At 33.3% G+C, this 25808-nt stretch overlaps 3 protein-coding genes across 3 annotated transcripts; all 3 read right to left on the minus strand.

The window, feature by feature from the left end:
• Positions 1-90: 90 nt before the first annotated feature.
• Positions 91-5240, minus strand: HELRODRAFT_185644 (hypothetical protein). Its single transcript, XM_009020281.1, has 12 exons — positions 5080-5240; positions 4520-4721; positions 4214-4259; positions 3759-3847; positions 3427-3535; positions 3188-3238; positions 2852-2956; positions 2517-2646; positions 2262-2376; positions 1410-2116; positions 160-1115; positions 91-138 (listed from the first exon to the last, which is right to left on the minus strand). The coding sequence occupies exons 1-10, from the start codon at positions 5165-5167 to the stop codon at positions 1948-1950; spliced, it is 1104 nt and encodes a 367-aa protein (XP_009018529.1). The 5' UTR covers positions 5168-5240; the 3' UTR covers positions 91-138; positions 160-1115; positions 1410-1947.
• Positions 5241-5882: 642 nt separating this feature from the next.
• On the minus strand, positions 5883-10975 carry HELRODRAFT_173674 (hypothetical protein; the record flags this gene model as incomplete). The annotated part of the gene is made up of 11 exons (XM_009020282.1): positions 5883-6104; positions 6296-6481; positions 6774-7051; positions 7183-7347; positions 7525-7579; positions 7667-7780; positions 7901-8215; positions 8343-10098; positions 10200-10444; positions 10510-10728; positions 10946-10975. 11 exons carry the CDS (start codon positions 10973-10975, stop codon positions 5883-5885), a joined length of 3585 nt encoding a protein of 1194 aa, XP_009018530.1.
• A 1421-nt stretch (positions 10976-12396) lies between these two features.
• HELRODRAFT_187088 (hypothetical protein) lies at positions 12397-25067 on the minus strand (the record flags this gene model as incomplete). The annotated part of the gene is made up of 21 exons (XM_009020283.1): positions 12397-13615; positions 13821-13991; positions 14289-14396; positions 14572-14783; positions 15222-15435; positions 15773-15964; positions 16157-16351; positions 16709-16891; positions 17298-17419; positions 17738-17880; positions 18493-18731; positions 19113-19219; positions 20054-20189; positions 20379-20581; positions 20923-21022; positions 21426-21544; positions 22333-22443; positions 22789-22914; positions 23212-23445; positions 24206-24409; positions 24914-25067. 21 exons carry the CDS (start codon positions 25065-25067, stop codon positions 13526-13528), a joined length of 3363 nt encoding a protein of 1120 aa, XP_009018531.1. The 3' UTR covers positions 12397-13525.
• Positions 25068-25808: the final 741 nt, after the last annotated feature.

Here is a 25808-nt window from a genome sequence, read left to right on the forward strand (position 1 = left end):
ATCATTGAATCACTCAAGCAGGTCGTAGCCGTAGTCAGCGCTAGTCAAGATTCCATCAATCGAGACGGCAATGATGATGACGACATTAATGATGGTGACAATGATGGTGGTGATGATGGTTCTAGTGACGATGATGATGTCAGTGGTGCTGATGATGATGTAGCAAAGGCTCAAGTCATCCACCAGTCTTTATCACTGCCAGAGCATTTGAGTACGATGAGTGATAATAATGATAAAGCGGATCATTTTGACCCTAATAGTTATAATAACAATCGTCGTCGTCCTAATAATGACGACGGCGATATTAAATACACTGCTGCTACGGTTGCTGCTACTACCGCTGCTACTACCAGTAGCGCTACTGCAGCTGCTGTTACTACTACTGCTACTACCGGTGATAATGGTAGTAATGGCAATAATGATAACAATAATGATGAAACATCTAAAAATAAAAATCTGTGATTACCATTATTATCACTGTTATTATTATTACTATTATCACTGTTGTTATTATTATTATCATTGTAATTATTATTATTATTATGCTGATTAATTATTCCAGCTACTTAACGAGAATCCAATCAATCAACAAATTTGCAAACACTCGACAAGAAGGCCACCGAAATTGAAGATGGTGACGATGACGACGGCATGTAACCGTTCAGATAAGAATCTATGTAATATAAGTAGACCTATCGAGATTGATACAATTGTTTTTGTTTGTCTTATATGAATACTGGTATATATATACATGTATATATATATGTGTGTGTGTATGTTTGTTCGTGTGTGTGTGTGTAGTTTATCGTTAACTGAAACCAATTCGTTCACCTTTTTATTGTTGTCAATGAATGATGCGTTAAAAACATGCAGTGTGCTGGTTTTGTAGTCGTAACAACGACAATAATGATAAACAAATAAGTGATAATATTCCTTATTTATTTACATATTTATTTTGTTATTCTTATAAAATTTTATATGAGATTCTTCAAGTATGTTTTGCATGCAAGAAAAAAAACTTTGATTTATTTATAAAATACAAATGTATCTATTTTACTAACAAACACATTCATGTATATAGATAATAACGACACACCCACACACACACACACACAGATATATATATATATATATATGTTGGTAATAGACCATAATTTTTACAATATTCTATAAATTCTATCGAATGTTTGGCGTTAATATGTTTGTAGTTCGTTTTTTCGATTTTTCTCACTAAAGTTTTATGGTGAACGTTTAGTTTATTAAAATTCAAAATAAACTTATTTTTCGAATTCATGCTGCAAATAAGGCCATATTTCGATTCCGAATGAATCATCATCAGTGCTCCTTGCTGTATATATAGGGAAATATTGACTTTGTCAGGATGAACTTTGACGTTGTAAAGTTCATCTTGTGTGTGTGTGCGTGCACAAGTGCATGTGCGTGCTAAGTATGTATGTGCGTGCAACATATATAATCTAGATGTATTGATTTATATTTTCGTTCTCAATATTTTAGATGAAGCATATATTCACATACTCACTTATTTTATTTAATCACTAACAATATATATAATTGTTTGTTGACACAACATTTTGTACGTATTTAATTTTAATATACACATTTGTGTGTATGTGTGTGATGCAGTCTTTAATTGCCATTTCATAAAACTAACGTGTTCTTAACTTTAATTATAAATGCGTCACAGACATATGTAATGAAAATAATTTAATTTAATGTTGATAAAAGAAATTTTATTTTTCAGTGTTTTTTTTGTAGAAATAATAAATAACAAAAATTCAGAAAGCTGTAAATATTTAAGAAATCACCAACCTGTAACACGACTATACCAAAAAAAACAACAATTTGCAACTTTTAAACCATTATAAACCGCAAGACAGCAAGCAATTTCACAACCAAACAATTTTTTAAATAAAAATAACCAAAGACTTAATAATTTTCAAAATTATCTTTAGCTACGGTGGGTAGTATCTCAATGATGTCCGAAGTGGTAGTCGATCTACCGTGCTTGGCGAATGCCTGATAAGAGCTGAGTTTTGTTAAGTAGGAACCACCGTAAGACGCCAGCAGGGACGGTCCCAGCTGTTTGAGCAGGGGACTGAAAAGTGAATTTAAATAATAATTAAGAAACATTCTGCCTCAAATGTAAAACAGATAAAATTACATGTAAGAGTTTTTCTACTATAAGAGTAGAAATGTGGAATGAACGAAAGACTAAATACGAAAAAGATCACTTCAATTACTCATCATAAGTGCTGCTGTATGCCCAGTGCGAGAAGGTCCCTATCAGACCTGCAAGCACATCACCCTGGCCCCCACATCTTCTCGGATTTGATTGGCTAACTTCACTTATCACGACTGAGTAAAAAAAATGTTATGAAAAATAGGTTTCACGTACATACTCTCACATAAGTAGACTAAGACATTCACTCGCGCACGCACACACACACACACACACACACATATATACACACACACACATACCTACAGGTTCTAACCTTGCACACCATCAGTGATAATATCCTGATAGCCCTTCCGAACTATCGTTACATTTCCTAGTAGATTGCTTAACTTCTTCACCGACTCCACAGGTTCATGGGCATCAGCATCGTTTAGTGTCGTGTTGGTCTGGTAAATGGAAAAAAAAACCACAATAACATCAACAACAACAAAGAAACAACATCAAAACATCAACAACAACAAAGAAACAAAATCTAAACATCAACAAAGAAACAAAATCAAAACATCAACAACAACAACAAAGAAACATCAACAACAAACAGACAACATCAACAACACTACAACATCAACAACAAGCTATTAACCAACGAACCAGAGATTTATAGAGCCGAGAGAATTCAACGAGATTAGGAGTTAGGACTGCCTTCTTATAATCCCTCAACACTTCTGAGTCTTCGACAACTATCCATAAAGCATCCTAGAAAGGAGAAAAATTATAAATAACAACAAAAATAATAATAACAACAACAATAATAATATTAATAGCAATAACAACAATATATCAACTATCATAATATAAATAATTACAATACAATAAAACAATAATTATATCAACTATAATTGTTATTATCAATTACACTAAATACATCCGTCATTAATTAATCAATTAATTAATTAATTAATCATAAATTAATTAATTGTACTCAACTGCATCCATAATGAGCGGCAAATTTTTGGCCCTCACATAAGAAACTATTTCCTGAAAAAGCCAAAAAAAAATTTTTTTTCAATTAAAATGTTATTCAGAAAGAACTTTTATTTAACATTAAAACACACACTACACACACGCACACACACTCACACACGCACACACACTCACGCACGCACACGCACACACACACTAACACACAAAAAGAAACACACATACACACAGAAAATACAACACACCTTCACGTTCTTCAATATTTCTCTGTTAGTCCCCAGACCAGGCCCCACGACAACTGCATGCATTTTGTCCAACCATGGCTTTATTCTTTCCATTACGTTCGGGCTATCTCTGACATTATTTACAATAATAACAAAGAATTCTTGAGAAAAAAATAATACATAGAACAAATAGTAAGGATACGTTAAAAAAGTATTACAAAAATAGCAAGAAACGAAATTAAAACATAAAAGAACAAAAAACAAAAGAAACAAAACATGAAACAATGAAAACAATTGACACAAAACAATAAGACAAAGAACAAAGAACAAAAATCAAAGAAAAAACTACAGACATCATTGGGTGAACGATTAACTCGGGACTGTACGATTTGATGATAGGCGACGAGTCATTGGTGCAGAACACATGCACCAAATCCGCACCCTAAATATTATTGGTTCATTTTATTTTTCATTCAAATAGACGAATGAATGAATGAATGAATGAATGAATGAATGAATGAATGAATGAATGAAAGAATAAATAAATGAATGGATGGATGCATGTTTTGTATAACCAGATAGATAGATGAGCAGAATGAATATTCATTCAAATAGATGAATGAATGAATGAATAAATGAATGAATGAATGAGTGAATGAATGAATAAATGAATGAATGAATGAATGAACAAACAAGTAAATGAATGATTAAATTGAAAAATGAGTGATTCAACGACCGAAGGATGGATGAATGACTAAGTAAAGGAATGAATGGATAAATCAATGAAATCAAATCCTTGCAAACCAACCATTTTTAAAGCACTAATTGCAGCAAAGTATGGAGCCCCTGTATATCTTGAAAAAAAAATTTACCTGATTAATCAATTTTTAAAAAGTTAATTAATTGACTACCAAATTTAGGCATATTTTCTATAATTAAAATTATTTATGAAATAAATAGATAATTGAATGAAAGGATAGCTGGATAATTTGATTAGTAAATAAATGAATAATTGGATAATTAAATAAATAAATATTCACAGTGAATGAATGAGTGATGAGTGACTGATTAACAGAATGATTGACAGATTGAAAGAAATGGAATGAACACTAACTCTTTAGACCCCCCAATAACAGCTATCTTACCAGCTTGGCCCTTGTAGAGTTTATTGCAGAGTGGGGGTATGATGCTGTTGATTAGTGTCACTAACTGTTTTTCGTGTAATTTAGTACAAATCATTTTGCAGTTATTGTTGTTAGAGTTATCAGGATCTGTTAGATCAGGTATTGTTGATGTAGTTAAGCAGCTTTGGAAATCTTGGAAAAAATTTTTCAATTTTCATTTGACATTTATTTAATTTCATAATTGTCTAATTGATAAATTCAAAATAAGCAAATTCAATAAAAAAAATATAATTAAAATTTAAAACTTAAAATAAAAGCTACTTTTATTTTTTATTGTATTTTTTTATAACTACAATAATAATGCTATTTTCAAGTATATATCTTAACTTATTTATTTAGCTAGCAATAATATTTTACTAATAAGTAAATTCAATTAAAAAAGCAATTAATTGTTAATTTATTAATAATTAAAACTGAATCATATTAAATAATATTTTTATTTTTTAAAACGTTATCTAAAATGAAAATTAATTAAAATAAAAAAAAAAACCTGAAGTTAATACATCATCCTGGTTAACAGATAATAAATGAAACGATGTTATTAAAATGGAATAAATTAAAAAATGACATTTGATCATTAAACTAACCAACTTTTATTAATTTTGTGAAATTTATAAATAATTTATTTATGTTAACATAGATAACAACTTCCATAGCAACGAAACAAAACAGTATAGAACTCCAAAACGTTTTATTTTATAAAAAATTAATGAAAATTGTCAAATTCATGAGAAATATTAAACATGATTATATATAAAATATATTTATTTATATTAACGTTCAAAAATGTAAGATAACATAAGTCTGGCAAGCATGAAGTTATGTGATTTACTCTGTAGAACAAGCCGCAGAAAGATTGGATTCTTTAACGTTGCTTATAATGTCTCATCAAAACCAATGATTAAACGATTTATGAGTTTCTGGCTTCTATTGTTAAAATCTTGAGATTATGAAATCAACGAAAATTATGGCTCAACAAAATAAAGCATGCTTTAGATCGTGAGAATGGGGAGTAAGATAATTAAGAAATATGACCCATAGTCTAGACGGGACACACATACACAACAAAATATCCTAAGTTAGATAAGCAAGATCAAATTAGTCAGACGCAATATGGCATAAATCAATTACTTTTCAAGTTATCACATAAACGCAAGCTAAATTTAACGATCGAACTTTATCTTTAAAATGTTCAATCGTTCAGATATGATATGTCTAAATGGAGTATTAAGATTGAAAACAAAAATTTTTATTTCTTAACAAATGGATAGGTAATCGTTACAAATTGGCAAATCAGTAACGCCATGTTCCTTCAAGTTCAGAATTCGTTTTGCGGCTTGATTTCGAAGTTGCTTCCCTACTCGTATTGCCACTAACTAATGATTTGTAATAATTTCTGTTTTTGATCGGTTCCTCGTTTATTTTTCCGAATATTTCTTTCTGACGCTCTCTGCTGGCCGGCTTGTATTCCGAAAGGTTGTACATGGTTTCATACTCATCGATCACACCTTTCGTCTGAAAAATAACAAATAAAGAAAATTCATCCACAAAGTAATGAAGTTTCGTGAAAAAAAAATTTAACACGGAAAATAAATTAAATCCATTAAGATACATTGTCACATGCATTTGACATTCATTCAATTCAACGAAAACACCATTCCAAAGCAAAATGAACAACTCACCGTATATTTTCATCACATACTCACCCAGACATAGAATGTCCCAGCTCCAGGACTCACTGTCTGAACCTTGCTGATGTCAACATCTTCAAGAATTTGATTCGATCTGGAGACAATTTCAGGATGGACTTTGGCCACGTCGAAAAGGATGATTTTGCGGTTGAGTCCGTTTGATCCTTGCGGATTGCACAATCTCTGGCACTCTCTCCACGACTTTGTCGTTATTTTTTATCAAAATTTGATTGAATAAATTAGCTCGGGTTTTTATCGTTAACTACTGATTTAATAATCGGAGACTATTTTAATGAGTATTGATAAAAATTTTATAAAAAGCAATGCTTATTTTATAATGAATATCAAGTTTTTGCACTATTATATCATCTGAGGAATCGTATAACGAGCATACCACACAACGTATCGTTTGACAAACCATTATTAAGGCACATTATAGCATCATTTTGAAGATGCAGAACCGTAAAATTAAAAAAAAATAAAACAAACTCACATCAGTTGTTTCTTCATCCTCGCCTAGCAACAAAAACGTCGACTGCATAATTTTGTGGAAAGTAGGCGGTGGATTCATGTACCTTCTAATCTCAGTCATCGTTTTTTTGTCCATATTTAAAATATTTTTGTTCGTGTTGTTTCTCTCAAGAGATTCTAAGAGATAGCCCGCCTCCCTACATTCGTTCTGGAGATAACGCTGAAGACCTTGCGAATAAATACCATCCAGCTCTTTTCTGATGGCCGATGGGTTTTTCGTCAAACATGCTGATTCTAAACCTGTGGAATATTTGGGTATTTGGGTATGATGAATTATTTTTCGCATATACATACGTGTACTAAAATAGCACTATATGAATGAGCGTAGCTGAATAATAATAATAATAATAATAGAAATATAAATAGATTACGTTGTCTGGCGTCGAATGTGTAGAGTTTCATTGTAGCCGTCCTGACTTCTTTGTGATCTTTCAGACCGTTCTCATGGCAACTATCAATGGAGGCCTTCAATAACGTCTTGTCCCTATGTCGGATGCATTCACGTAATCTTTCCAACGCTAAGTTACTACTCAGCTCTTATTTGTAATTTTTTAAAAACATATTTTGAATAATGTTAATCTAATAATGATTATTTTATATAATTTTAAAAAGGATGCTTTTGTGTCATAAAATTAAAAAAAAATACTTAATACCCATTTTTTTGGAATTTTTGTCATAGCATGAGAGTTTTTTGTGATTTGCACAATACTAACTCGGATGGTAGAGTTTCCAATCTTCAGTTCCCTCAATTTGATATGTCCTAAAATGCTGTCAGGTAGTTAGTTAGAAACAAGAAAATATATCTAGACTTTTTATTTAAAATGAGTTTATTTTAATTTAAAAAATTAACCAAACCTTCTCTCTGCCATCTAGTTCGGAATCCGTGCCGCGAGATGACGGTTCGGGTGAGAAAATAATCTTTCCCTTGCTATTATTGCCGCTGCCTCCGTAATAAGTACTAGAAGGATGCTTTTGTATCGTAAAATTAAAGAGAAATACTTAATTTCAATTGTAATATATCATGAAGATATCGAAACCAATGTGACAGTTTGATATCATGAAGATATTGAAATAGATATCCCAATCTACCTCCTTGTTGCCCGAATGACCATTTGCATTTCTTTTCGTCATTTTTTCCGTTTTGTCCATTGATTTTTGTCCGACTGTTTCCAATTCTTTTTCTTTCTGCTGCAATTTTTCTTCTTCCTCTTCATAGTACTTCTTGTTCTTGTTGTAGTTGTCGCGGGCTTTTATGTATTTTTCCTCTTTGTCTTTGTTAGCTTTCTTCATCAATCTCTCTTCATTTTCTTTTTGCTCTTCCATTTCTTTCAAGAACTCTTCTGTCTTTTTCTTTTCCGTCGCCACGCTTTGCTTCATCTCGTCGAGTTCGCTATTTTTTACAACCTGTAAGTAATGTTATAACGTTTCGGCTGTACAATTTTTGAAAGGTTTGTAATAACATATAGAGTAACCAATTTTAAAATTAAAAAAGTTTAAAAGGAAAATTTGAAGATAAAGTTGAAAAAATGACCTTGTATGTAAGAACATTAACAGGTCCTTTGTTAGATGTCACAACTTTCAAATTCAACGTTTGCTCATTCGTCGGAACAATAATTTCTTTCTCCCAGATGTCGCCACCGTTGTTCACTTTATTCAACGGCTGCCTGTATGTTTTTCCTTCGATGATGGCTTCTTTTGCATCCGGCAGAGTAAACATGAAATTTATTTTTTCACCAGCCTTCAAGTTGTACGATTTCGGTTCGTCGATGAAATAGTTGCTCTGCCATGCGCTTGTTCTCTCGGGGTAGGGAACTGCTTTGAAGTTCGGTTCTATGACGTTGATGAGATATTGATAAGCAATTTCTTTGTTGTGCAACAAATTCAATTTGTAGAAACCAACTTTTAAGAAATTCAAATAACATTTCACATCTCTGCCAGATTGATGGAGATATGCGTAGTTCGAACAATCTTCTGATTCGCTGTCCAAGAAATAATGTTTCTCTAGGTGTGCAGACATTTGAGAGAGGGTTTCGTAAGATTTCATCGTGAGGATCATCTCTTTATCCACTTCTATCGGGTCAATTATTGATTCCTTGTGACTGACCGGCTGCAGAACAGGGCTTTTGGTCAGTTGACTCATATCTCCTGTTTGACCGTGGCAGTTTTCAATGTCGGGGTAGAATGATAAATCGGAACAACCCTGGCTGCTCTCAATCAAATAATTGCATTCATTCACATACTGCCTCTCGCCTGGTTTTTTGCAACTGATTTCATGGATGTACCTACCTTGCTGCGGACATTTTATATAAAAATGCACTTCGTCGTCCTTTCTGTAATGTCGCACGCAATTTTTCAAATTTTCCTTTTTATTCTGAACATTTATCAGTTTGGAGCTGAACAGCAACATTTGTGATTTAGTTAACTTAAAGCCATAATTTATTTTTCCGTTATCTGTTTTTAAGATTCCACCTTTCAAGTTGATAGGTACCATCCCTATACTCTGAGTATCACCATTTTCACCCCACTCCGACCTCGTGTTCTGAGGTAAGGGCTCAAATTTCAAATCGGGCTCCGAGCAAATGATTGCATATTCACAGACGACTTCAAAACCCTTGTTTTCCTCAATGTTTTTACCGTACAATTCAAATTTGTACTTACCAATGATTGGAAAATAAATTTTAATGTCCAGTTGGTTTTTTGTTATCTCCATGAGAACGTACTGATCGATGTTGACGCCGTTGATAATGTTCGCTTTGGGGTCGTAAGAAGATTTGTACAGGCCGTAACAAAACAGACTGTATATTTTTGAGGAGAGGCCGAATTTAAGGTGCACGTTTCCGTTGTCTGAGTGAATAATGCATTTGGGATAATTTACGGTTGTCATCTCCAGATCGAAGAAAGCATCCTTAAGAAGCGCCATCTGCCAGAATTCATCCTCTGTAACTGGTCTGGCTAGCAGTTGGTTGGCAGTTTCACACGCCAGGTGCGTGTAAACTATAGCCTCTGGATCAGTCAGAAAATAAAAATCATCGCAAATTTGACCGACTTCAATTTCGTCGGCGTTTAAACTCTGTTTGTTCCTCTTGTCATCGTGCAAAACACTATCCCAATCATCGTCGTCGACTCTGTTGATGACGTACTGTGAGCCCCAGTGCGGATCAACGATCCTCCAATCATTATCTACAAATATCAAGCAGTAATCATTTGTTCCTTCCACTTTCTCTCCAAGTTTGTAGCTGCTACCTTTCACTTTGCCTTTGACAATTTTACAAGGAATTCCGGCACATCTTTGAAAGTTTTAAAATTTTTAGGTTGACAATTTTTAAATATTCTGAATAAAAATCTAAAAACACGTTGAGGCAAAGACAAATGTAATTAATCATCTAACTTGCACATCTTAGAAAAAATTTCCGAGTATCCATTGCCCCACTGCTTGACGAGGATGTGTAGGATGCTGTAGAGAGGACTTTTCGACGGTGGAAGTCTATCCCCCACGTAATCCATGATCTGCTGCAACCTTTGAGAGGCTATCCACACGAATATCGCCCTCGCCTTTCCGACATCGTTTTTAGCGGTTTTCACCAAATAGGAAACTAATTTTTCGTAACTATCGGAGGCCATTTCAAAAGGTGTCTACAACAAATTTATAAAAATTTATGATGAATGGATCAATTTTAACAAAGATCATGTTCAGATACCAGTTTAGCTCTTCTGTCTAAATGAAAATAATCTTGGATGTTGAAAATTTGAGATTTTCTGCATCGTGGCGGGTACGGGTCCGGCGCTCCGTCAAAATTTACTTTCTTATTTTTTTCTTTATTAGTGTTGTCGTTCTTATCTTTAGAGTAGTAATATCTTTGGTATTCCATTTGCGCCTCGGCCAACATGTCAGGCGTTGGAAAATCCTTGTAGTTGTACTGTTTTAGAGGAATTTTAAAAAAATATTTGGAAATCTTTACCTCAGAGGTGTGTTTATTAAAAGGCAATTGAGTGCTCGATTGATTAGAGAAAAATGAATGCAGGAGTGTCATAACTTAAAAAATTCTGCTTTTTGAATCGGTTTGATTTAGTTAATTAGTTGAAATTTTTGAAAAATTTCAACATAAATTTTAAAAATAATCAATAAAATCAAACTTTAGAATTATGAGAGCTACCACAACCCATCTTGCTTCGCTTCTTTTCTTATCTTTCTTTAGGTATCAACTAACAAATTAGCAGGTGGAAGAAAAGATATCGTGTTACATTACATGCTGCTCTGAGAAACTATACAGGAAATATAACTAAGGATATATTTATAGTAACGCGCAAGTAATATAGCTAAAGTTTGGCTTTCTGGTTTCCCTAGTTACGAGGTTTGTATTTATAGACGTTGTTAATGATATTTTTATGAACCCATGCCAAGTTAGCTAGTTATTTATTTACCTGTATAATTAGGCTGAAATCCTCTCTAATTATATGATGTGGTAAGGATTGTTTATTCATCTTGTGTGTGTGTGTGTGGGATTTTATGTGTGTGTTGTGTGTGTGTGTGTGTGTTTGTGCCTCTTTTTATATCCATCATTCTTTCTTCCTCTCTCGATTTCCTGACCCTCTTTATGTGCGTGTTGTACACATATATTTGTGTGTATGACTGTGTTTCTCTCATTCTCTCTTTATCTCTTCTTCTTTCGCTCTTTCTTTCTTTCTATCTGTGCGTGTTTGTGTGTGTGTGTGTGTGTGGTGTGCCTGTGTGGCACAATGACCTTCAAGAGATTTTTTTTAATCAGATGTGATCGAATTTTTGCAAAATGCTAAATTATTTCATCATACGATCGATATCATTAGCATTTTTTTGGTCTAGCAACACACACGCACATACAGGCACGCATACACGCACATACAGGCACGCACACACACACACATACACGCACACACACACATATATATTCCATATATCAAAGTATGTTATGAGGTGTTAGGTGTTTCATAGAAAGAAAAAAATTCCATCCATCATAGGCCAGACTCTAGACATGACATGACATTTAGTGATTATAAATCACTTTTCGTCCACTTATTATTTATGTACAATTTATAAATATTTATAATAATTTTACTAGTACTACTGCTGCTTTTACTATCATTGCTACTGCTACTACTACGCCAACAACTACTACTTCTACTACTGTTGCTCAACAAAAATTATATTACTACTGCCATTATTACTGCTACCACTATTAATTCTGTTTCTGCTGTAATTATAACTACATTAATGCCATTACTTCTACTACTGCAAATACATTTACCACTACTGCAATTTCTACATCAGCAATCGAACCATGATGTATAATATGATAAATTTCTATATGTTCATTTTGGCTACTGTATATATTTCTTTAAAAAAAAAGACACGTAGATACAGTTTAGTGTGTTTTAGATACGAGCTAATCATTTCTCATTATACTTATAATGAAATTGAAACGATAATAAAAAATTAATTTGAGCTCGAATTCAAATTTTAAAAATTTTACACTCACACACACACAAACACACATACGTACATTTAATATATAAAAATTATACTTTGTTAAATGACAATAATAATAATAACAATAATAATTGATTATTATTATTTGTTATTAGTTTAATTATATATTGCGGTAATGTTACAGGAGTTGAATAAGCATCAATCTTCAAAAACGGCAAAACGATGAGACAATTTGTAAAAACAAAATAATAAAATAATAATAATAATAAGCAATAATAATAACAACAACAACAAATAATTAATGATAATAATAATAATAATTTAGTTCTACCGCTTTGTTGCCCTATATGATTTCAGTTGGGGGACTGAAGGTTTTAAAACGATGAAAAAGTATTAAAATTTTTGTGGCCCCTGGAATTTATTATTGTTACCTTATATAATTATTATTTTTATCTTATATTATTGCCATTATTATTATTATTACTATTATTATTGTCCCCAAGACAACTGACCAACTGACCTAAATAACACTGACCCGCTATAAACTTTAACGGAGGCTGACAGAGGAAGGTTGAAAAAACAAAAAAAATCAGAAGATAAAATCTAAAATTGTCTAAATTCCATTATCACTGTAAAAAAAGGTACGAAGAGTTAGATAAAAAAAGGGGCAAATGGTTTATCTAGTTTTGGTTTACAGGGCCAACAAAAGGGCAAATCAACCAAGAGTGAAAATGGAGCTGAGCCCTTATTTACCTATCATTTGGCCTCTTAAAGAGAAATTAGGAGAAATTTTCGTAAAAAATGTATTTTTATTAAGATAAAAACATCTCCATTATCCCATTTGTGGGTGATCTAGGTTTCGGTATTGTGTAGACTTGAAGCCAAAATAGGCGTTCGACTGCCCTTTTTTGCTTAAATGAGGGTAATTTTTCGGTGTAATAAAATACGTTCTATAAAACATTGATCATCGATATTGTAAACGTTAATTATTTAATTATAAAATAATAATAGTTATTATTATTATTATTATTATTTAAGTAATTAACATTATTAGCAGTTCATCAAACTCAAAACGACAAGACTAGAAAATAAAATCTGAGTATTAAAAAAACTTAAAATAGAAAAGAAAAACACGAGAATCATATCAATAGCCGAGACGAAAATATGAATAAAATAATTGAAATAATAATTAAAATAACTAATAAATTAATTAATATGATTTAATTCAAATTAATTAAAAAATTATATTTTCAGCGTAGCATTTCTGTAGTAGAGATGGATGGGCGTATGCGTGTGGTTGGTGAGACTGCCTGCTCTTGAAAAACGTTCACCACTCGAATCTGAATTCATGGGTTTTTAAATTTATTTTGTTTGCTATTTAATTCGTTTATAATATTCATCTTCTCTTAAAAATTTTTCAGAAACATCAACAGCTTCACTCGCGCAGCGCTTGTAAATGATTTTTGCACGACCTTACAATACAAGTGCAAAACTAAAAAAATATTAACACCAGAGGAAAAGGAACAAATGAAAGAAAATAACTACCTGATGCTGAAGCCTGTTAAGACCACGAATCCACAATATTTGCCCTCTCTTACCCATGTCATCCATGCCTTCCTCGTAAGCAGACTGTTCCAGAAGTTCGATTTCTTTGGGGGAGGCAGCACCCAGAGCCAACTTGCGGGGTAGTCGACGAGTGGGTATCGTTGTTATCAGCTGATCGCAAGAATTGATATTGTTATTTTATTTTTTATTTTATTAATCTTGTAAAATTGATCTAAAGTTATATGGTAAGTGTGTTTACAGGATGTTAGAGACAAGTTTTTTTTATTACACTTGAGGTGAAGACAATGAATTTCTGGTGTAAAAACTTAAAAATATAAAAATAAAAAATATAAATATAATATAAATATAAAAACAAAAGTATTTTTATTAACGAATTTCATTTTTCGTCAATTACAAACTTCCCCAAAAAAATTTTTATGTAAATTTATTTCCGAGTTATTAACTAACCTGTCCCCAGACTAGTTCTCCGATGCCCAGAAACAAGCACCACACCCACTGCTCCAAACTCAGACCAACAGTAGCGAAGGCATAACTTCCGAATTGCACTATGATCACCTGGAAGTCAGTTTTTTAATAAAAATTATTTTTTTTGTTTCTTTGGTCATTGTTTGTTTGTTCACGTTTTATTATGCTAAATTCTGTAACTTGTAGGTTAAATTTTAAAGTAATTCACTAAACTTTCACATTAGTCATTAAGTTTCAAATTAGTTAGATATCCCCCAAAACCGACCTGAGCTATAAAGGTACCAATCCAGATGCAAATGAAGACAGGGTTCCTATTGAGACCCTCAAAAACATTTCTCTGTCCGTGAATCTTCCTGGCGTTGATCTCATTAAACAACGTCATCATGACGAAAGCGTTGAATATGATGGTGAAGTGTTGCGTTGGCTTCGCATTTGGTGGCTGCCACTTCCCGTCGTCAATGTCGAACAGTATGTGGCCTGCGTTCGGTTTTCAGAATGTTTCGTTCTCAGATATTCTTTTTTAAAATTGCATTTAGATTGTTTTGTTTTTATATTTTGTCTTGTTGCCCGCATAAGCACAACTACACACGCACACGCCCACATAACTAAGAAACAAAAGTAGTAAATGCATACACAAAGAGATTTATCTGAAGTTTAAAAAGTATTTCGGTGCTTATAATGTTGAGAAAACCTGATGACACCCTAAATATTTAAATTGGATAAATTACTAACAAGTAGATAACTTGTTAAGCTGTTTTGCCAGCAAAGGTGAGTAAGCGTGCAGAAAATCCGCTGAATTGGACAACGTAAAGCCATCCATCGAAAAATCAATTACAAATAAACATACGAACGAACGAACGAACGAACAAACAAAATGTCAAGTTAATTTGAACGTAGAAGCAATGAACATCTAACCAGCAAACAAGAGCACGAAAATGACAGTCAGTTGATAAACGGCATGTCCAATGATGTTCTTCATCATCGTCCTCGATATCAGTGGCTTTGTCCTACCGTACGGTCTCCTGTTCAACATCTCCTCGTTCGGAAGTTCCGTAGCCAGAGCAAGGGAAGCTAGGGTGTCCATAATTAGATTGACCCACAACATTTGGATGGCTTTGAGGGGCGAGTCCTGGCCAAACGGATATTATAACGCTGATGAAATTTTCTATTATAATTAGCGCTATACAAATCTCAACAAACACAATAATAATAATAATATCATTTTGCACTTTGTCACAGATTTCGCAAGATGTTTGGTTTTAGTATAGCAGTAATTGTGGTGCGGTTGTAGTTTGGCGATGAATCACATTGTTTCGTGTCAAAAATTTATCAAAGTTCAATTGGATTTTTCAAATTTAATGAAGAAATTTCTTAAAAATTATTATAATTTTGATGAAAATCTTCGCCGAAACTGTCCAAAACATTGAACGAGCAACCGACAACATCAGCACAACAGCAGCAGCAACCTTGATGACGCAGGCGCCGAGAAACGCGGCGATGACGGCTACAACGTTGACAGTGAGTTGGAATTGCAGAAATTTCGCAATGCTGTCGTAAACGTTTCTACCCCACATGACAGCTTTCACAATCGATGTGAAGTTATCATCAGTTAGGATGATGTCAGACGCTTCTTTTGCCACATCTGTGCCGGCTATGCCCTGTAGAATATGGGAAAATTTTAAATGCCTTTTCTGAAATATGTAAATTATTGTCCGAAAACTGTTAAGAAGTGAATTGGATGAATTGTGCGTAGTTTTTGGTTGAATATGTTGGCACATTTTTTCCCGTAGATAAATTACCAAAATGGAATAATTACCATATATAAATTACCAAAAATAAATACAAATTACCATAGCAAATCCGACGTCTGCTTTTTTCAGGGCCGGCCCATCGTTGGTACCGTCTCCCGTAACTGCCACAACCTCACGATTGGGGTTCAACTTACTGTCGATGATTCCCTTCACTAGGGTGTACTTGTCTTGAGGGGAGGAACGGGCCAGTACCCGCAGTTTCGGCCAAATTTTATCGATTAGTTCTTGGCTTGGCTGTTGAGCGTATATTGGTTAGATAAATTTCTTAAACAACCAATCAAACAAACAACAAATCAATTATTTTAAGAGATGATTTGTTAAAATTATTAAGAGATTTTACAAGAATTACGAAAATTAAGTTGAATTATTTAAAAACCTTGTGTGGCTAATGCTATATATCAACATTAATCACATTTTCATGTAATAACACAAAAGAGAGAAAAAAACACCAAATACAAAACAACACTTCGCACACAACAACTGCAGTACCATCCCATCAATACAATACAACACGATACAAAACAATACACATCAGCGATTACAAAACACTAAAAGGCGCTTTACAAAACCACATCTCGATATCAAACCGACCGGATCATCCAAAGTCCGTCTAATCCGACTATTAAAATCCGGTCCTTCCATGATAATAAAATCATCCGACGGTTTGATTATCCCACATTTCGTCGCGATGGATCTAGCTGTGTTTATGTTGTCACCTGTTACCATGCGGACTGTGATTCCGGCTCGCTGGCACTTCTTTATTGCTTCTGGGACCTTTAGTTTCGGGTAGTTTTAGATTTTTTTGATTTAATTTTAAGTTTTTGATTTAAAAATTTTGATTTTAAGTTGTTGGTTTCACGAATATTTTTAAGCTCTGAAAATGTCTCTTGTTCATTGAGTTCGTCAAAGTTTTATCCCAATGAGAATAATGTTTTCGTAACGAGTTAACGTAATCTTATATAATTGAAATTTATTACATTGTTGTACAACAAATATCAAATGTATAAATAGCGTGAAACATGTCAACGCATACACATACACACAAACCAAGACACACACACGTACACAAAACACAGACATACATACATACATATACACTCAGACACACAACACACACGTACAAAGAACACAGACATACATGCACACAGACACATACAGACAAACACACACAGACAGACACCTCAGGTCTGACAGGATCTTCAATGCCGACGAACAAGAGGCAGGTGAGATTCGAAACGATATCCGTCTCGTTTTCCCAATCCGGTTCTTTCGATATCACTACGTCGTTTGGCTGGCCACTTCCTTGGTTGTCAAATTCCAAAAATTATTATTATTATTTTTTTTATTATTATTAACTTATTATTATTATTAACTTATTATTATAAATACTACTACTATTACTACTACTGTTGTTGTTATTACTATTAACTTATTACTGTTTATTATTATCATCGGTTATGGCGTAACTGAATAAGTTATATGATATTACGAAAAATAAATGAATAAATAACGTATAATAACGTATGGATGAATGAATGGATGGACGAGCAAATAGATGAATGAAGCAACAAACAAACAAACAAACAAACAAACAAACAAACAAACATAGAAAAAGACTACCGTAAACATAATTTTTGTAGGCCACCCCAATGGTACGAAGACCATCTGACGCCATGGGCTCTATGACCCTTTTAATGATATTTTCTTGATCTGATACCCCAAAAGGCCGCGGTTGACCCTGCCCATCTAAGATCCATGTGCATCTGTGTGTGTGTGTGTGTGTGTGTGTGTGTGTGTGTGTGTGTGTGTGTGTGAGTATTTATCGAATGTATGTGTTTGACCGTCTCTTTCTTTCTCTTTATTTCTGTCTCTCTTTTTGTGTGCGTATGTGTGTGTCTGTTACACTTTATCTTTCCTTCCCTCTTTTTCTTTTTTTCTCTCTTTCTCTCTTTTTCTCTCTCTTCTGGAAACTTTTATGCGTGGATGTGTAGTGTGTTTATTGTTAATAAAATTACCGTTGCAGTTATTGTTGTTAATATTATTGTTGTTATCATTGCCTTTATGGTTATTGTTGATAACGGTGACAATATACTGTTTATTGGTAGATTTCATTAAATTTTCAAGTGAAAATGATCGGCGAAACGTCAAAGTTTCAATTTCACCGTTTTGCATATAAGTTTGAAAGTATCGCCGATTTTATAGATTCATTATTAACTACCTCTCCATCATAAAACGAAATTAGATCTCTATTCATCCGTCTCTATCATAAAACGAAATTAAATAGAAACCCATCCATTTCTATCATAAAATGAAATCAGATCGATGTTTAACAATTCCTATTATAAAATGAAATTAGATAGATGTCAGTTACTTACTTCTTCATGACGATCTCAGAGGCACCCTTAGTGAAGAGTGTATACCCATTCTCTCTCGGTATAACGGTGCTCATTGATTTCCTGACAGAATTGAAGGTATAGACCTTGTGTATTTTCTCTTCAGGCATGTTCTCCCTGGCTGTTTCGTAGTTTTGTTCCAGGTCAACCAGGAAGCCCAACAGCGCACATTCCGTTTTGTTTCCGACTTGCTTCGGCAGCTCGTTTTTGTTCTCGGACGGCTGTGTTTGTGTTTGTGTGCGTGTGTCTGTGTTTATGTGTATGTGCGTGTGTCTGTGTTTATGTGTATGTGCGTGTATGTGTATGTAGTAGTATTAGTAGTAGTAACAGTAGTAGTATTAGTATTTTTATTTTTAGTAGTAGTAGTTGTAGTACTATCGAAGAAAATATAGAAAAATTGCGCTCTGATGTATTGATTTTAAATGTTTGCCTGGGTGTTTTTGCATGTGTGTCTGTGTAAGTATGTGCGTGTGTGTGCGTGTGTATGTGCGTATGTGTGTGATAGGCGGGAATCTGTTTGCGTTTGAACAAAGTCACTGTACCAGCAAAGCCATGTACCTCAACCATTAAACCATCTCGTCACTGGTCAATTTTACACTAACCATAATTCTCGATGTGTATCCGCTATTTATCGCTATGGATTCGATGATCAGTGGCTGGATGTTGGCCGAGAATTCTGTAAACTTCGGGATTTTTTTGTGGTGAACATCTGAGGAGGCATATTTTATATAATTAAAATTAATTATGAAATGTATGAATGAATGAATGAATGAATGAGTGAATGAGTGAGTGAGTGAATGAATGAATGAATGATTGAATGAATGAATAAAATGAAAATAAAAAAATGAATAAAATAAAATTTTGCTCGGATAGGAATTTTTAACAATTTAATTATTAACTGAATCAAATTAAAATTTAATTTAAGAACAATTTTTTGGAATTAGTTAATAAAGAAATAAATAAAATAAAATAATCGCGAGGACGTTTGCAACTGTTGACGCTATAGCTACGTCTGAATGAATGAGTATTCATATGTAATGCGTGTCTGTGCGTGTCTGTGCAAAGAATGCACACGTTTTTCTTTTTCCCACAACACTTTTTAGGTTTAAGGGGTATACCACGACGATATTCTGATTACCCGGACGCCTTTATAATATGAAATGTTATTTCATCAATTGGATCTACTATGTCTATAGTATCCCTAATTCTATTTATTTATATACTATGAGAAGCATTTGCTTCACAACGAATACTAGTAACATCCTCACACATATCCTCATCTATAGAGTGAGTGGACTACATTTCTCCACTACCTTTCCATAATCCAGATGAAACAGGAATTGTCACTACCCCATTAAGTGAAAGCAACGTCTGAATGAATGAGTATTCATATGTAATGCGTGTCTGTGCGTGTCTGTGCGTGTGTGTGTCTGTGTGGTGGTTTGTGTGTCTCTGTGGTGTATGGTTGTGTGTGTGCGTGTCTGTGCGTATGCGTTGCTGTGTGTTGTCAAAATTAATCAACTTTTTAAAGAAAAAAATTCACCTCCGATGTAGCTCTGAACGACCGTCATCCGGTTTGTGGTCAGTGTTCCAGTTTTGTCGGAGCAGATGGCAGTAGCGTTGCCCATGGTCTCACATGCGTCCAGGTGCCTCACCAAATTGTTGTCTAACATCATTTTCTGAATTCATTTTCAAGGGTTTAACTTCAAACAAAGGGATTTGATGAAAGAAATGTCTGATCTGACATGAATGAATGAACGAACGAATAAATGAATCAATGAATCAATAAATGAGTGAATGAATCAATGAATGAACAAACGATTAAGTGAACAAAAAAAAAACAAAAAACCAAAAAATCCACACCCAACCTTAACAGAATAAGCCAAAGCGAGCGTAACGGCCAAAGGCAGGCCTTCAGGGACTGCCACGACGAGAACGGTGACACCGATGATGAAAAATTTAACGTACTGTTGGAGGTAATCGTTACTCCAGGGTTTTTTTTGTACCACAAAAGTAGTAATTGAGAAGTTTAGGATGAGTATTATTACTGTTAGTAAGGCTACGATGGTTCCTGCGTGTGTGTAGTATATGCGATGTAAAACAATTTATTCATTCAGTCATTCAATCGTTTGTTCATTCATTCATTCATTCAATCGTTCGTTCATTCATTCATTCATTCACTCTTTCATTCATACACTCATACTTAATTCATTTATTTATTTTTCAGTGCCAATGAATCCTATTTAAATAGCCAGTTTTAAAGGTTTAGCTTGTTGAACAGATTTATCATTCATTCACTCCTCAATCAATCTATCTATTATCCATTTAATTTATCCATTTATCTATACATCCGTCTATCAATCCATTCATTCATTCATCCAGTAATTTTATCATTCGTTCATCACTTAGTACCAATGTATCCAATTTGAATGGCTAGCTTTGTGAGTTTGGCTTGCAGCACTGACTTCTCCTTCCTACCTCGAGACTGCTTGTCGGCTTGGTCGCTCTCCTCCTGGCCACATAATTATTTATATTTAATATATAATGATAATATTGTTGTTGTTGTTGTTTTAGTTGTTGTTTTATTTGTTGTTGCTTACATTGTTAAGTTTTATTTTATTTCATATTGCAGTTTACACTACCGATAGCATTTTGGTTAGTTGCCAATGAGCTAATTAGCTATATAAATTTTATTATCATCATCATTTCATTATTGTTAAAATAATAATAATAATAATAATAATAATAATAATAATAATAATAATAATAATGATAATAATAACAACAACAATAATAATAATAATAACAACAACAACAATAATAATAATAATAACAACAACAATAATAATAATAATAACAACAACAATAATAATAATAATAATAATAATAATGATAACAATAATAACAATAATGACCGTTTTCTTTTTATCTTGAGTAGAATCGATGAGAGCTATATCTTCGAGTTCAGCTAGCGGAGCGCCAGTTGCGCCTTTAGTCTTAGCTGTAGCTGAGTCAGTAGCGTCTTTAGTTGTTTCTAAAAGAATGTTTATTAATATTATTATTATTTTTATTATTATTATTATCCTTATCATCATCGTGCTTGCGTTGATGTGTTTCATGCTATGAGAAAAAGAACAGTAAACAGCAGAGATATGATCGTCACATTAAACCTATCTAGCATTGGTTCAACCAAAGTTGGAGTACAGTGTTTAGCTTTAGAATCCAGATATACTAGGAGACGTGCACAGGCCCATGAATATTCAAAGGATGGCAACGAGAATGTTGAAGGTGTGCCGTGTGAAGACAGATTAAAGGTTTGTGGATTGACGACATTAGAAAAAAGAAGAACAAAAAAAGACTCGATTCAAGCATACAAAATCATCACTATGAAGAAAAATTTGGAATCAGCAAAACTTTTGAGCTTAAGATGAACAGTAAAACAAGGGGGTATAAATATAAGATCTTTAAAAAAAGCCTGGGCTCGATAAAGCAAAAATTTTTCAGCTGCAGAGTTGTCAACGAGTGGAACAAACTGGGAGATGAAATAATATGCGCAGAAACAACTAATAACTTTAAAGCAAACTTAGCAAAAGTAGGATATTAAAAAAAAATCTCAAAAGTGGTTCTGTCACAGACTCAGTCTTCTTGGATCACTTTAAAAAATCTTTGTTAGGTTTTGTTATGTTATGCTATGTTATTTGTCTACATCTAGTAAAAAAAGGAAAGTATAATAATTATATAACTAATAATAACAATAATAAATAATAATAATATAAAAATATAATTAATTAGAATAACAATAATAAAAATAATATTTTTTACCTTTAGCCTTTTCTTGTGTAGCTCCCAATAACGTGAATATGATCCCTGATTGTGAGTTCACGCCAACCGCTACGATCAACATTTTGCCGCTGCCTTCCATCACGTGCGTTCCTTGGCAATTCATAATTCATAATTCATTATTATAATTCACTTCACTATTATTATTATTATAACTAAATTCATTATTATTGTTGTTTATTAGTAATTCATATCGTGTATCTATCGGTGATGATCACCATTGTTTGTTTATGGCACTCTGGTGGTGTATTATTATGCTGTGAAATATTATCAAGTTAGTGAAGAATTTTTCGTAAATTTCGACTTAAATACAAAAAAAAAGAAAGAGAGAGAAAGTAAGAGTAAGAACAAATCAATAAATGAACATTTAAAAGACATTACACATTATATCAAAATGAATGTAAAATAATAATTAGAACAAATTAGGCTTCTTTTTACCGGAGAGTAACATTGGGTCGCCATTTTCGGACTTTTTTACGTGGTCGGATTCGCCGGTCAGCGAACTCTCGTCAATTTTCAGGTCATTACTTTGGATTATTATTCCGTCGGCAGGGAGTAGGTCACCTTACAGAAATAGAAAGAAGTATGTGTGAATGTTTTCAAGTTTGTAGATATTGAATTTGTTAATTTTCACACAAAAATTTAAATCTAACTCTAATCTACACTACACTTAACTTAGCAAGTGTCATCGCCAATAGGATCGGCCACAATTCTTTCTCTTTCTCTCTTTTGCTTTCACTCTCTTTTTCTCTTTCCGTCTGTCTTACTTGTTCTATCCCTTTTCAACATTCTTCCACTCATAACTCTTAATTTCAATTTAAATCTAAAAAAAAATGCAAGAATACCAAAAAACCAACTGACCATACTTGACCTGGCAGACGTCACCGACGACAAGATCAGCCACACCAATCTGCAGTACCTCGCCATTCCTGAGTGTCGAAAATTTGTGTTCATGTTCGATTTTGCTCTGCAGCCCTCTGAACTGCCTCTCCTTCTGCCAGTCGTTGAACGCGGTGACCAGCACGACCACCAGGACGGCCCCCAAGATCGCCACCCCTTCAATCCAACCGGCCGATGATTCCGTCTCGTCGGATCCTGAAGTTTGGAAGGGGAAGTTGGGAATGGAAAATGGGAAAATGAGATAAAAAAAAGAGATAAAGAAAACAAGAGAAAAAGAGAAAAGTGCGAAAGAGAAAAAGAAACAAAAGAAAAAAGACAGTGAGAGAGAATGAAAAGAGAGAAAATACAAAACGGAAAGAGAGGCAGAGAGCAAGAGATAACAAATAGATGGGGTTTTTATGATTTATAAACTATACACAATATTAATATTTTACGACGTTCTTATCAGGTCTTTGTAGTGTTGATGTTTGTTCAGTTAAAGGTTATTTATAATTTATGGTGCCATGTCAAATGAGTTAGACTGCTTGCAATATAGGGCTAGACATCATTTACAGATCAGTTTTAGCACATAAAAGTCTGTAAAACTATCTAACATTCAACTTCGCTTAAAAGTCAGCGTCTCAGTTTAAAATTGCGAAGACACTGCCTGAATTTGAACCAAGCAACTACGTAACTATGTAGCCCTCAGAAAATTGAGGCATGGCGCTCTTACTAGCTTTTAAACCAATCATTCAATCAATCAATCAATTAATTAATTAATTAACCAATGGAACGTGTTCATTGCATACATTTGAAAATATTTCAAATTTTAACATTTTTACATTGTTAGGCATCGTAATTTGATTTATTTATTTTTCAAACATTACTGAACACACTCACTAACAAATGAAGATACTGAATAAATAGCAACAATAAAGAATTGATTGAGAAGTTACAAGCTGCTTTAGCGACTCACCCAGATGATCCTCATCACTAAGTGGTGGGTGGTAGAAGGACAGCCCTAACGATATGATTGCAGCGATGATGAGGATGATGAGTGTGACGTCCTGAAGGGCCTCCCAAGCCAACCGCCAAAAAGATTTGGCTGGTTTTGGCGGAATGAAGTTTGAACCGTATACCGATATTCGGATTTTTTTATCCTCCTCTGAACCGCTCAACCCTGAAATTGTTTTCAAAAAATATTCATTTACAATGACGTCATTTATAGGAAGCCGTGGCAGTTGGTGTGAGATTTTTTTTCAAAGAATTGTCTGTTTAATGTTACAAAAATTGAGTTCCCTTTTGAAGTAATGAATAAAAAATGAAGAATTAATTAAGAGGCTACTACGTATGCTTAAATTCTTATTAAAACGCGATGCTAACTATCTAAACAATTTCGCTTGTTACCTTAACTTGCACAATTATATCTAAAATAATAAAATATATTAATGCAAAAAGACATAATTAAACTAAACAGCATTTCAAGTATTTAAAAAATGTTTTTTTTTTTAATTAAAACAACGTGAAATAATATACACTATTATATACCCTACAATCTACAAACATGTATAAAACACATAAACACACACACACGCATCCACACACCACATACACACACATCCACACACACACTCACACACACACACAACAAACACACATAACTATCCAAATTATCCAAACAAACCTTCAGTCGGCGAAGTTTTTAATTTTTTGCACAATTCCAGAGCACTTCCATACCTCTGTTGTAAGACTAGGTGCCCATTCTTACCCCTACATTGCATCAAATCTTGCAACTCCTTTATCGTACAGCCAAAGCCATATGTTTTCGGATCGGCCATCGTTGGCGAATAGTTGTACCTCCAATTTTTTTTTAAATTTGTTGATGAGAGAATGTTTCTTTTGTTGTTTTATTCTTCACTGGCTCATTGTTTCAAATGTTTAGTAAGGCGTGAAACTTCGCCAGAGAAAGAAAATTTCGAATGTTTTCCTACGTAGCAAAAAGTTTTGCTTTGAGATTTTTTTAACAATAATTAAATTGAATATATCCAATTTTTGTATTATCCATTTGAAATTTATAATCCAAAGAGCGAGGCAAGATTAGCTATATTAAAACTTCATTACCAATCAATATGTGTTTACAAAAAAACTTTGCAACACGAACTAGAAATTGAAATCGAGATAAATCACCTAAAAGACAAACGAAAAAACAAGCTAAACAAGACCAACAACTTATCAGTACAACAACACTAACCCGGTCAAAATTATTATCAACAGTAACCAACAAACTATGAATTCGACAGACCAAAACTAAAACAAAATCACCAGCAACCATCAAATCAACAACAATATCCAAACTAACAAACAAACAAATCAACCAACCAACATAAGAAAAATCTTACTTAAGCATCGGCTGTGCTGAAAACTACAGCTTATTCCAGTTCGTTAATGTTAAAATACTAATCATATTACGTTCCATACATATATACATACATACATATATACATACATACATACATACATACATACATACATACATACATACATACATACATACATACATACATACATACATACATACA

Source organism: Helobdella robusta (assembly GCF_000326865.2).
Source record: "Helobdella robusta unplaced genomic scaffold HELROscaffold_27, whole genome shotgun sequence".
NCBI classification, from domain to species: domain Eukaryota; kingdom Metazoa; phylum Annelida; class Clitellata; order Rhynchobdellida; family Glossiphoniidae; genus Helobdella; species Helobdella robusta.

What these genes read in the sequence shown, in the direction of transcription:
- HELRODRAFT_185644 (XM_009020281.1), bottom strand. Translation starts at nt 5,167, where the DNA reads ATGATCAAATGTCATTTTTTAATTTATTCCATTTTAATAACATCGTTT. An exon ending in GTTATTGGGGGGTCTAAAGA is followed by an intron (nt 4,260 to 4,519) that starts GTTAGTGTTCAT and finishes TTTTTTTTCAAG; the next exon opens with ATATACAGGGGCTCCATACT. An exon ending in TGCCGCTCATTATGGATGCA is followed by an intron (nt 2,957 to 3,187) that starts GTTGAGTACAAT and finishes TCTCCTTTCTAG; the next exon opens with GATGCTTTATGGATAGTTGT.